Here is a 13,340-nt window from a genome sequence, read left to right as displayed (position 1 = left end):
CACAAATGCACACACTGGGGTAGCTAATCTTTTAAAAGTTATTTGCAAACTAGGGAGTGAGCCAAGAAATGCAAATGCTTGTGGCTGCAGTAAGCTTGCAGCTGCACAGTGTGGTTTCAGATGGGAAGCAGGAGTTTTTACATAACTGAATCGACAGATCAAACCAGAGTGTGACCTTGTTTATGCTTCAAGTTTAAAATACCACCATAAATCACTCTGCAGTGATTTTGCCACCTTTCCAAGAAAAGTTTTTAAACATATTGCTGTTAAACTGTGTGCTGTGAATGGCGAGGTAAAAGACCACACAAAAATAGCCATAAAGGACATTGCCTTATTTGAGGGTGAAGCATCTTTGTGGCACTGGGAGTGTCTGGCTGTGTGTGTGAAACGCTGAGGCTGGGAGGGTGGGTCTGGTTACCAGCACCTTCCTGCCCTCAGTTTCTCCTTGCCCTGTGCTCTCCCTGCCTCCATCCTCCTCCTGCATTTTTGTCCACGTGGAAGCTGCCTCCTGGATTTTTCTCCATGTGGAAGCTGCCTCCTGCATGCAGTGCTTTGAGTGCAGCAATTCCTGAGTGGGCACAGCTCTGTGTGGGGGGATCTGGTACCCTGTGCTCACCCCAGCCTGCAGTCTGGGCACTGTGACAGGGTCAGCTCTGCTCCAGCCAGGACTGGGGCAGGGTTGCACAGCCCAGAGAGCTGTTCAGTCAGGTGAGATTTGCTTTTTCAGTGTAGCAAAATTCTTCTGAGGCCCTGGCAAGGGAAACCACATCCACACAAAGACACCTTGAAGCTCATGAAACAGCCAGGTGTTCTGTGACTTGTCTTGCTCTATTTTGAGTCAGAAGATTCTTGCCCTGTGTTACCTTATCTGACAGTAAAAAAAGAAAGGTGTTAGATGTGGATGAACTTGATCCACGGCTGCCTCTCACCAGAGAGAACTGGTGTGATTGCTTTCCTTGACCTGAGACAGCCTGTCCTGTCCCTCTTGACCTTGGAGGACATGGCTGGGTTTCTCTTCTCCAGTCCTGCAGCCTTAATGGTTGTGTGGCAGCGTGCACCACACACTGATGTTCTTCTCCTGCCTCCTTCCCCTGTCCATCTCCTGTCTCCTCCATCACTCCTGTGGAAGATCAGGCACCAAACCATTGCGGGATAAGTGTACCCTGCACATGGATGTCAGGAGAAGACTTCTGCACACATGATATTCACAACACCTTTCTCTCTTAGAGCTGAGTGGCTCTAAGAGTTCTTGGGCTGTTAGCACAAGCCCGGGAGACAGTGGCATTGGGAGATTCTTCCCAGTTCTGCCACTGACCTTTCTGCTTTGCCTCTCCATGCTCTGCTATCCCTATCTCCGTGATGGGGTGCACAGCATACTGCTCTGTGGCTAAAATCCCCTCCCCTCCAAAACCCAACCATCTTGCCAAAAAATGGTTCATGGTTTATCATTGAGACACTCTGCCCAGGAATGAAGTGTCAGCAGCTGAGGGAAATAGTAATGATGATATCTCCCTCTGTAAAAGGCATGAGGTGTGTTTGGGAAACGTGACCTCTCCCAGGACTAGTTTTCCCTGTTTCATTAATTCTGTCATGCTAACACTGCATTTCTCAGGGCAGTGAGAGACATGGTTTGATTGCTCATCATAGTTTTTTTTTTTTCTTTTCCCTGTTAGAGGGCAACTTCATATAGAAACTTACATATGTATTATCCAAACATAACCTCCCTATGTATAGTCCAACTCCTCTCCATGCCTGACTGTTGCTCTGCCACTCTTATGTTCCCATCTTCCTCCTCTGAAGGAAATGCGTGCCAGGTTCAAAGGACTTTGAAATGTTCTTGTACAAATCACTATTTTTCCACTTCAGGAGAATTTTAATTATCCTTCACCTCTGTGAGCATTTTGCAGTGGGTTTTTTCTCTAGCAACAAACAGGAGATGATGAGGATTTACCAGTCAAGATGATACCTGCCTGGGAGTTTAGGAATCCAGTTTGTTTCCTGCAAAAGCTGTTGCTTCCAGAGGCTGCAGGCAGAGTGACTAATTCATTAGAGGGCTTCAGATATCAATCTCTGAGTCAAAGTAAATGGAAGCTGACATTATGATAAGAAATTATCCACTTCTGGTAGATACATATGATCCACAGCAACGCTGTGAGATTAATCCAAACTATCTGCTGAATATTTTAAAATGCAAAACTGACATTTTACCAAATTTGCATTCTAATTCTTTTGGAATTGTAATTGAGCTTACATGTTTAGAGGAGGAAAATGTCTCAATCACAAAAAGTATTTTACAAGTGTCTTTTGTCTCAGTATTATTTCTGGTCTTCCTGCTTTCTCTTGCTGAATCTGATAAAAAGGTCATCTTTCGAGGAACAAATTTTGGCTTAGAAAGTCCCTTTTTAAGGAGGAAAATAAGTGCTGAAATTTGTGGAGTGCTGCAATGAAATCCAATTACAATAGATAAAAAGGCCAAGTGCTACAAGTTACAAGGAGAAATGCATGACAGTTATATAATTATCTCCATTTGTTTATGGTGTTTATATCACAGGGATTTCACCACAGCATTTGGGACACCAATGCAAATATAGATATATATATATATACACGCACACACACACACATAGTTGCAAAAGTCATTATATTTTTGTTGTATCAGAGTTTTCCCCAGTGCATATATGGGGAAAACTATGTCATGTGCTGAACAACTGCAATAACACTGAACTAATTGATAGGAATAGGTACTCTATGCACCCTTCTGAGCCCTGGTGACCCTACAAACTGGTATTGTGGCTGAGGGCACTAATGGTTGGTAACCTGACTGTTTCAGTTGTATCTGAGGATATCCAAGGTTCTCTAGGAACTGAGGGGCACGCTGATTTATTTTGGGACAGATAACCAAATGGCTGGAATGCTGATGGGGAAGGCAAGCTTGCTCTTGGTTCACTGGTGGTGCTGGGAGACAGCTCTGTTGCTTCCTCAGTTTCATGGAGGGCTCGGTGCCTGGTTGGGGTTTTTGGATGCCAGTCTGGGCAATAACTGTCTCAAGTGGCTCAGGTGGCCAAGCTCTGGATTGCACACCTGGCATGAAGGGAGATAGGCCATGGACTGACTGTGATCACCTGTGGTTTGCTTTATATCAGAACTATATGGGGAAAGAGGCTGGGAATAATGTGGAGCTATACTCTGAAAGACCAGATAGAAACAAGAGAGGGAAGAAACTTGATTATCTCCTTCAGCCCTCCTTGGACTTCTGTGCTGTGTGACAAACCTGTCATTCTGTGGCAGCTGCTGAGACTGTCACACCTAGGGATTTCCCTGAGGGGTTCAAAGGATTCTGCACCTGACTAGGTGTCCTAGCAAGTGTGTTTGCCTATTGCTGTTGGCCCTCATCATCAAGATTTATACAAAAGTTCACAGAAAAAAACCAAAGCTTGATAACTGATAGCATTGAATGGCTTATTTTTTACTGCTGTAGTAAATAAATAATTATAAACCTCCCAACCTTCTTGGGCATTTTAAGGCTTATTCAAAGGCCCAGAAGTGTGGGGGATGAAGGGTATGCCTGATTGTTTGACCTGTCTGTGCCCTCAGAGCTGGACAGCGCGGAGGAGCTGGAGAAGAAGCGGATCTGCAGGATTGTCACCAAAGACTTCCCGCAGTACTTCGCCGTGGTTTCCCGCATCAAGCAGGAGAGCAACCAGATCGGGCCCGAGGGCGGCGTGCTGAGCAGCACCACGGTGCCTCGGGTGCAGGCCGCCTTCCCCGAGGGGGCTCTCACCAAGAGGATCCGCGTGGGGCTCCAGGTAAAGCTTCAGCTGCTCTCAGTGCACCTGGCTGGGTGCACGAGACTGGAAACCACAGAGCTTACACTGCTCACTACCAGTGGGGCTTCTTCACACGTGAGCTCTGTGTGGGCACAAGTCTGCAGGGCACGCTCAGCGTCCCTCAGGCACGGGGGGTGCACAGTCCTCCTCCCTGTGGCACAAGCCCAGCTGCCCTTGGATCACCCCCATGGTCATTGCTTAGCATCCCAGGAATGGAGAGAGGGAAGCAAAGACCTGGAGCTGTAAACACTACAGCCCCTGTGCAGTCCCTGTCTGCTGTGGCACAGCAGCAGCTTGTGAGCAGGGTCACTGGGCTGCCCTCTGCCATGGGAATGGGTTTGGTAGGGATTACATGCAGCTGTTTGCCAGCTGTTACTGGGTCAAAACTCTCCTATGTACATCTGCTGTGTCTTAGGACATTCACCAGTGGCATTTCTAGGGGTGAAATCTGGGAAGAGCATATAGCTTAAATTCTACTTTAACTGCACAGAAAGTGGAGAAATATTCCATAGGAATAGGAGGCATCTTTGAGTTTAGTTAGTTATCACTTAGAATTCCCTTAATAGTATGACAAGTCATGAAAAAGAGATGCTGGTTTGAATTGCAGTGCTTGAAATTCACGCTGAAACATTTCTGCTAAAGATATTTCACATCTCCAGATGGTTAATCTTGAGAAAATGGAAGTTGTGCTGTTCTGGTTATGCAGTCGCCCTCCCAGAGCTCCCCAGTGTGAAAGGAGTATGACAGCTCTGTATGCAGTGCTGTGACTGCAGTGTAACTGCATGGTCTCTGCATATCAGTGCACTCTGCAATTTGAATTATAGCAAGTCATGGGTCAGCCTGATTGAAACAGACTTGAAAGTTTAAAAAAAATTAAAATAAAAAAGACAAATAGATGCAAACTCCCATTGGCATGTCTGTCACTTCTGACTTAGAAAATGTGAAATTTACCTGTAAGTCTTTTGTAACTTCATGCATTCTTTGTGATTTTGACCCAAACAAGTATTTCTTACTAATAATCACAGGAAGCACTGAGTACAGAGGTCAGTTGGGGTGCAGTGTTCCTCAAGAGCATGAATCTGTGTTTGGCAGAGATGTAAGAATTGTCTGTCACCTCCAGGAGACAGTGTCTAGTCCTCACTTCTCAAGTGCAAAATAGGCCTGGTTTTGCATTTTGAAATTGTATGTAATGTCACTAAGAGCAAAACCAAACATGCTCTGAAAAACTCTCAGCAAATACTGCAGGGAGCCTTCTGAGGTTTGTAGTGTAGCTCTACCATTTAGCATTTAGGAATTCAGGTGTGAATTGTTGAATAAAAACTAAACATGAATTTCACTAGTAATCACCTTGAGAAGGTTTCCTGGGGGGAAAAAATCTACAGAAAATAAAAAGAAAATAGAATTATCATTTAGAAAATAATTCTGCATGTCTATAAACAGTTTGTAGCTCTAGTTTAAGTACGTTCCCCATGTTGACAGGCTCAACCAGTTCCAGAAGAGATTGTCAAAAAAATCCTTGGAAACAAAGCAACATTCAGTCCCATTGTCACTGTGGAGCCAAGAAGAAGGAAATTCCATAAGCCAATAACCATGACAATTCCTGTGCCACCTCCATCAGGAGAAGGAGTGACCAACGGGTACAAAGGAGACACGACTCCCAGCCTTCGACTCCTATGTAGCATTACAGGTTAGAGAAAACCCTGTTCTTTGCCAAGGTTTCTGTGGCAGCAGCTCTGTGCTCACTCTCAAAACTCCTGCTTTCCAGTAAGGGAACCTTGGTGTGCTGGTCAGATCAGCTCTCCAGAGCAAAGCCAGCTCAGGTTATTTCCAAGGCTCCCACTGGTTCCCTGAGCTTTGTGTCTGGTCCCATTGTAAAAGAACTCTCTCAGCTTGTGTTAAATTTCAGTCTTGAAGATTTCAGTCTTGGTTATTAAATGTGCTTGTCAGTAAAAGTAGCTTGCAGCAGTAATTCTGTCCTAGCTGGTATCAGGAGGTGGGGTTGCTGTTGCTCTTTGGTTTTGTTGTGTGACATGTGATGCTATGTTGTTGATGCTCCATGATAACGTGGAGCTCAGCTGCTGGAGACCATTAATGTCTAGGCTGTCTTTCAGTGTGTGTAGATAGAGGTGTTCTTTATGCAGTCTGTGTGTGGCCGGTGTTTGAGAGGAAACCTGCGTGGTGTGTGTTTGCACAGGAGGCACGTCGCCCGCGCAGTGGGAGGACATCACGGGCACCACGCCGCTGACCTTCTCCAACGACTGCGTCTCCTTCACCACCAATGTTTCTGCCAGGTATGGGAGCAGACCCTGCCAGCTGCCCCTCAGGAGTGCCTTCCCTTGGCCAGCACCTGGCTGGGAGGTTGTGTGCACACAGCCTCTTCCTCTGAATGCTGCCATGCCACATAGGGCTTTGGTTTTGCTGTAAATGGCAACAGAGAGAGAAAGCTCAAAATGTTCATCCCGTTAAAAAAAAAAAGGGGGGGTGGGATTCATAACAATGCATTTGTTTAAAAATTTAAAGATTATTAATTTCTGGCTCTGGGCTTTTTAGTTGAAAATGTTATTAAATTGCTCTCACAAAAATAGCTTTTGCAAAAAATGATGAGTTCAAATCAATCTTGATGGACTTGATGGACTTGCATGCTAAATGGAGGCATTTACCAGGATTTATACAAATCCTAGTGAAGAAAATTCATGGCATAAAATGTAGAGAGTTTATCAATCAGTAAATGACATTGCAACTATAAAAACTTTTATGAAAAGAGATAGAATTGCTGGAAAACTAAATAGATTAGGGCTGAAATATTGTAGGAAAGACTGATACAAGGTATAAATTATTTTTATCATACTTGTCTTCAAACTCTTAATCATAAGATGAGAAAGTAACAGTGTAGCACCTGTCTGTGGAGACTTCACCATGGGCATATTTGGTTCAGCCTGAATTAGAGATGTGATTTGCTGTGTATGTTATAAATGTGTTTGTTTTAGCAAATCAAATGTATAGTGAAGCATCAGCACATTACAGGAAATTAAAGGTCACATGAAATTCAATTTCCTCACTTTGGCTCAAATGAGCCTGCAGACTGATAGTTTTATGAGACATCAGTCTGAAAAGGGTTAACTAGGTATGTCAGCATTTCATTGCCAGGTATTCCCATTTCTGGATGGTTAAAGCTGTGCTGAGAGTAGAAGAACAATTACAGCTCTGGCAATTCTGCAAGGACAGTACACATGCAAAATGACCAAGGATACAGGACACAGTTTCTCTTTAAGCCTTGATGAATTGTTGGCGCATAATGAAAAGTTGATTTAATGGTTTGCTTTTCCCCACTCAGATTTTGGCTCGCAGACTGCCACCAAGTACTAGAGACTGTTGGGCTGGCAACACAGCTTTACAGAGAATTAATATGTGTTCCTTACATGGCAAAGTTTGTGATATTTGCCAAAATGAATGACCCCGTGGAATCCAATTTGCGCTGCTTCTGCATGACTGACGACAAAGTGGACAAAACCCTGGAGCAACAAGAGAACTTTGAGGAAGTTGCCAGGAGCAAAGACATTGAGGTACATTGCTTGCAGCTGACTTCCTCCTTGTAGGTGGGCAGTGTGTTTTCCAAGCAGCAGCAGCTCCTGCAAAAGCCACACCAGCCCTGTTAATAAAGGTTCACAGCAAGGCTGTGGCATGAGAATTCTCAAAGGAAGAACAGAACAGGATGAGACTGCAGGAGCAGGAGGATTTGTGGGTGTCCCAGTGCAGTGTGCAGTGGGGTTTGCCCTCGCTGCTGTCACGTAGCCCTGGCTGGGCTTTGCAGACAGAGGGAATTCCTTCTCATTGGCCCTGCAGGCACACAGGCATGAGTAGGACTGGCTTGTGGTCAAATCACAGTCACTAACTTATTATTTCTCAAAGAAAATTACAGACTGTTACTTTAGAAAAGCCAGTCAGGTGGCTCGTGGTTTTCCAAACTGCCTGTACTCATAACACCTTGCCATAGTGCACAGTGATATTCTAATTTGTTGTTGAATGTAACCAGGTGGGGATTTGTGTTAAACTCAGGAATCATGTTGGGGAAAATCATGATGTTTATATGAATCTGCTATTAAAAGAGGTTTTATTGACATTTTGTTCTTGCTTTGGTAGGTTCTTGAAGGAAAACCTATTTATGTTGATTGCTATGGAAATCTGGCCCCTTTGACTAAAGGAGGACAGCAGCTTGTTTTTAATTTTTATGCTTTCAAAGAAAATAGACTGCCATTCTCTATCAAGGTAAAAGAAAAGCAAACTAAATAAATGATCCTGTTGCTTTCCTCCCCACAGTCCCACTTCCCCTTTTCAGTCCTACAGGACTAACTTGCCCCTGGGATGCCAGTGTAGTTCTTTAATATGTGAATAACATGGAGAGGGTGCTTTGCTTGAAGCCACAGCAGAACTGCTGGCACATCTGGGAGCAGAATACCCATTATATGGATTGACAGCCTTTTACTAAAACCATATCTCAAATTGGAGCACTCACATATTTACCAGTATGTGACAATTTCTGAGGGATTAAGCAAAGGAGATGTATCCAATAACATCCTGTACTTCAGAGCAGCCTGCAGAAGGTGTGTGCAGACTGTGCATCTCTAAAAGGCCAGGAATGCTGCTCACTTTCCTCAGCCTTGTCACAGCTGCCCTGCTGGAGAGGTTGTTAAGCATTTTGGTAAACGCAAGGGCAAAACATGGCAGAATGAAATGAAGTGGGCAGACAGTGCCTGTCGGTAACATCCCGGTGTGAAACTCGCAGGTTGCACTCACTCGGCACCTTGTCTTGCATGGATTTGCCATCAGGGAGCTTCAGGCTGACCTAAAACTCTTTCACAGTAACACATTTTCTCCTTCAGCACCTCGGGCTGAGCTCCAGCCTGTTATTATTAGTTTTTACACACTAGAAAGCTCCTTGTAGAAAGAAATTCTGAGAACTGTTCCAGAAACCTCCTCTAGGACTCTGAATTACTACATATTACTATTACTACTGTATTATTATTACTACATCTTACTAATGCCTCAATTACTACATATTACTATGCTGAAGCAAAATTTCTTTTCCAGGTAAGAGACACCAGCCAGGAGCCCTGTGGTCGATTATCATTTTTGAAAGAACCAAAGACTACAAAAGGACTGCCACAAACAGCTGTTTGCAACTTGAATATCACTCTGCCAGCACACAAAAAGGTATTTGTTTGGAAAAGTAAACATTTTTCTTAGGGTTGGGTTGGATTTGTTTTTGTTCCTTTGGTTTTTGTCTTTTTTTTTTTTTTTTATTTCCTGCTAGTCATAAAGAAACCTTGTGAACTGTCAGTAATGGGAATGCTTTGGAATATGACAAAGGCTTTGAAAATGTATGTTTTATTGGTTTCTTGTATGTAGAACGCTTTTAAAGTCTCTTGTTACTGTGGTGTCAAGTTCCTATAATTTTTACAGTTCTGTTTACAGCTCATGCTTCAGCCTGCAAGTCATAGGTTTATGCTTTCAGTAATGTCACGTGTTTATTTGCATTGGATGTAAGATTTTTTTTTTCCTTTTCTTTTGTGTTGGCATTTTGGATTTGCTTTGCCTTATAAATCAGCTTGCATTTTGTGCTCCCAATTTGGTCCTTTTCATATCCTGATATTCTTTTCCCTGCTGTCCATTATAATATTCCTTGTCTCTGCAATGCATCTTGGGACCAAAAGGAAACAGAGTCAGATCAAGATGATGAGGTAATATACACACTGTCTTCTGTTTTTATTTCCTTCAGATTTAGTGAAGAAAAGTAGTATGTTATAGAAAAAAACAAACAACTATTTTTAATGGTGGTGTTGAGATGATACCTACAGAAAAATAACCACATCCTCAGCTTCTGATAGGCTGCTGTAAAACAGTAGAGCTGCTCAAATATGGGAAACCCCATGATTATAAATGATGAAATTAAACCAAGCACTGAATAAAAGCAGTCTAAAATTTAACTAATTTTCTTTTGAAAAAGGATATATTTATGACTATCAGAAGTAGTCAAATTTTGGCAAAAACTCAGGAGGAGTTTAGTGGATAATATTTTACCTCTTGGAGTAATACTGACACTGCTATGGTAAATTGTATTTCTGAGAAGGAAGAAGGTACTGCTGAGGCCACAGTAGTGGCCTTTAATATCTTACCTCTGTAAATAAACTGGATTCTTTCAAAAAAAGCAAACCAGCCAAGAGTAATTTCTAAATATTGTGTTCAAATCTATTTTCAAAACCTCAGATATTTGCAGCTTAAAACCCCACTGTTTCATGGAAACTGCAACATTAGATTGTCAGAAAACTGAGTGGGTTTACTCATTAGAGGTAGGTAGAGATGAGATCATCTTGTAAAGGAAACTACATAGATGTTTCCAATTTGCCTAGCAGCAATATTTCTTTCTGTTCCTGGTGGCAAATAAATAGAAGTTGTCACCTGCTGGTTAGAGTAGCTAAAAAAACCCCCAAACAATGCAACCCAAAGCATTCCTTACATGTTAAAAAATAATAATAGCAAAAACATCACTTTACTTCCATAGAATTTGTTGCCAATGAGCTATTATATAGCTATAATAATAGTTCTCTTTCTAAACAAACTGTATTTTTAGCCATATAGTCAAGTGAGTTTATCTCTGAAGGACTATTGATATTAAGGACAACACGCTAGCAGCTATCCTGCTGAACTCAGCAACTTATGAGGCAATTTATTAGTTAACAAGAGGAGTCTGCTTTCTAATCCACATCTTTGCATTTTGTGCATATTAAAAAATCCCCTCCCATGCCTTTTTTTGTCCTTAATGTATTCACTTTAAAGCCAGTTGTACATCGTGGTGTGTGTGCTTTCGGGACAAGCTAATCTGGGGGCAATACTCAATCGGTCACTCACTCTTATGAATGTTTTGTCTGTACCTGTAGTCTTTTGTGTTCACCTCCTGTTTCTAGCCAAAGGTGGTTTATTTTACAGAGAATGAACAAAATCACACCATTTCTAGTAGTGTGAAGCAGTTTATTAAGTGAGAATGCAATAAGACAGTACGGAGATGCTTTAAGGCAGGATAATGAGCTGCTTCTGCTGTCTCAGCTCTTCTACCTGACGAGCGGAGGAATGAACCTGAGGGCTCACTGTAGGGTTGCAGTCCCTCCCTGCTTGCTGCAGAAGGGTGGTCACTCGCAGCAGGTTTCTGTGCTCCCTGCCTGGCACTCATCTCACGGCACCCGGGAGCAGAGGCTGCCTCTGCCCCCTCCCTGCCTGCTCGCCCAAATTCGGCTTCAGCATGCCATCCTGAAGCTGAATGGAAGCACCCATTCTCCCCCGCGGGGTTGTGCGCCACGAAAAGCGGCCCATCCTGCTGAGGTGTGAGGACTGCTCTGTTCAGATGGAGGCAGTGGTTCCCCAGCCCTAAATGCTGCTGTGTTTTGTTGCAGACGGAGAAGGCTGACCGGCGCCAGAACTTCGTCTCCCTTGCTTTACGTAAGCGCTACAGCTATCTGACTGAGCCTGGAATGAGTGAGTTGCTCTTACCAAAGTACTAAACCATGTAGATGTGATTGTTCATAAGAAGAGACATTTTTTCTATAAACGTTGTATTTGGTGTCATTCTGGGGAAAAAATTTAAAAAGAAGGAGAAAGGGAAAAAAAAAAGCTGTCTAAAACAAAACTCTTGGATGGTCTGTGAACTCTTGTGTTGTGAGAGCTTGAAGAATCCTGACTGGCAAATTAAGTGTGTTAGTTAAGTAAAAATATAATAGTTTTTAAAAAGTTCAATGTAGTTCCAGAGTAGGAGGATTGCAAATTGCTTTCAAAAAGAGTCTCTTCATCTCCCCTTTGAAGCATTAGAGAAAGGTGCTGTAGAACAGGATGTTACACAAAGATTCAGAAAGCCACTCAGATAAGCGCTTAAATGTTTAGATGTTTAGCCAAAATAGAGTCTCTCATATTTTATATTTTCCCTCTTCTTTCTCCTCCCCTTCCCTTTTTCCTCTGTTCCCTGCAGATGCTTTTTATTCCCTGGCACCACACATTGCTTCTTCCTAAACATGTGTTCCCCTTGACCAGACCTGTGGCATTCTTTTCCTCCCCAGTTAAATACAATAATGTATTTGGCTTAGCTTTTCTTCCTCACTTTTCCTCTCTAAGGTCAACTGCTATTGTTTCCCATTTCCAGGCTTTTTCTTGCCTTTTTTTCCCCCCACTTTTGACTTCTCAGTTGCTACCCTGCAACAGACCCTTTGATATAATTCCATAAAATCCGTAGACAAACTTCATCGGGTCTTGGGAGTTCCCACTGGATGGCTGCTGCTTAATTATCCTATAAGATCTGTGGCTTCTTTGGATCAGATGTGCTCCAGAATATGTTGCACTTCTCAGGCCGGGAAGAAGACTCCAAGCATATAACATCTGAAGAAGCTATCAGATCTGCTGAGACATCTTGATGGACTGTTAAGGTATTGTCACAGGCTTGATTGGAACTGAGAGAGGGGGAAAATGAAATTGCTGGAAAGAGGCTTGATGACTATGTATATCGTTCGCAATAAATTTTTCCCCCCTCGCTGGGAGGGAAAAAATGTCTTATTTATTCACCAAAGGTCCATTAAGTCTCATTCGCAAAAAATTGGCAGATTGTTTTAGCTCTTCAACTGCAAAGAGGAGCACAGAAGCAGCATCTTAAATGTCTCTGAATCTGTGATTTGACAGGCAAAAAGAAGTGAGAAGGGCAGCCTGTGGGTATGCTTGCCTCTCTAGTCAGTTGTGACAGACCAGCTCGTGATGGTGCAGTGGGGTTCCAGGGAAGACACGTCCTAACACTAACTGCTGAACAAGTTATTAGTTCTTTTCAGAATCATTTTGGAGCTTATTTCTTGAACTCAAGACTCTATGAACTTCTGGTGAATGTTAGCAGCTACTGCTAAGTAAATCTTCATAATATATAATAGTATTTATAATAGCTTCATAATAGTTGATTTGATTAAGTACATTTTGGGGTTTTTGTTTGGGTGGGGAGAGAGAAGTGTATTTCCACTTAAAAATATTGTAGTACGAAAAGTGGGCATTTCTTGATTCAGTCTGTGCCAGTCAGGGCTAGTACTCAAGCTCTCTTCAACATAAATGTTTTTATGAAGTATCACCAGCCATCCACACTGACTTCTGGGCTTTGATTAGCTTCTATAGGACCAGCACATCTCTCCTTGCAGGATAGGGACCTGTGGTGCACTGAATATTCACTATTCTGTAGGAGTGTGTGTGCTGCAACAGTTCAGTGTTAGCCTTGTTGAGCTTCTTTCACTGTGAATTACTGCCTGTCTATAAGACAGATCAAGCAGGTTTGACAAATTATTAGTGTAACTTTAGAGAAAGGTATGTTGAATAAGTTCTTTGCATATTTTAGCTCCATTTCTAATTCCAACTTTAAAGGAAAACAAAAATTCCTCAAAGTTGCTTTCAGTGTCAACTCTCTGAATGTTATTGCTGTATCAGAGGATATGTTTGTGTAAT

At 42.7% G+C, this 13,340-nt stretch overlaps 1 protein-coding gene across 26 annotated transcripts in view; it reads left to right on the top strand.

Annotated features, from left to right (window-relative positions):
* Positions 1 to 13,340, top strand: part of ANK3 (ankyrin 3) — a 281,101-nt gene that overhangs the window by 232,371 nt on the left and 35,390 nt on the right. For 20 of the 26 annotated variants that reach the window (XM_064717331.1, XM_064717334.1, XM_064717333.1 and 17 more), the window contains 8 exons: positions 3,595 to 3,806; positions 5,307 to 5,514; positions 6,022 to 6,118; positions 7,162 to 7,390; positions 7,968 to 8,093; positions 8,916 to 9,038; positions 9,539 to 9,565; positions 11,273 to 11,354. In XM_064717331.1, the coding sequence (XP_064573401.1) occupies positions 3,595 to 3,806; positions 5,307 to 5,514; positions 6,022 to 6,118; positions 7,162 to 7,390; positions 7,968 to 8,093; positions 8,916 to 9,038; positions 9,539 to 9,565; positions 11,273 to 11,354 (1,104 nt within the window). The remainder of the gene's footprint in view (positions 1 to 3,594; positions 3,807 to 5,306; positions 5,515 to 6,021; positions 6,119 to 7,161; positions 7,391 to 7,967; positions 8,094 to 8,915; positions 9,039 to 9,538; positions 9,566 to 11,272; positions 11,355 to 13,340) is intronic. The other 6 variants (XM_064717347.1, XM_064717345.1, XM_064717350.1 and 3 more) reach the window with 3 other exon arrangements.

This window comes from Zonotrichia leucophrys, chromosome 6 (assembly GCF_028769735.1).
Source record: "Zonotrichia leucophrys gambelii isolate GWCS_2022_RI chromosome 6, RI_Zleu_2.0, whole genome shotgun sequence".
NCBI lineage: Eukaryota > Metazoa > Chordata > Aves > Passeriformes > Passerellidae > Zonotrichia > Zonotrichia leucophrys.
Note: the sequence above shows the minus strand (reverse complement) of the source record. Positions and strands in the feature narration are given on the sequence as shown.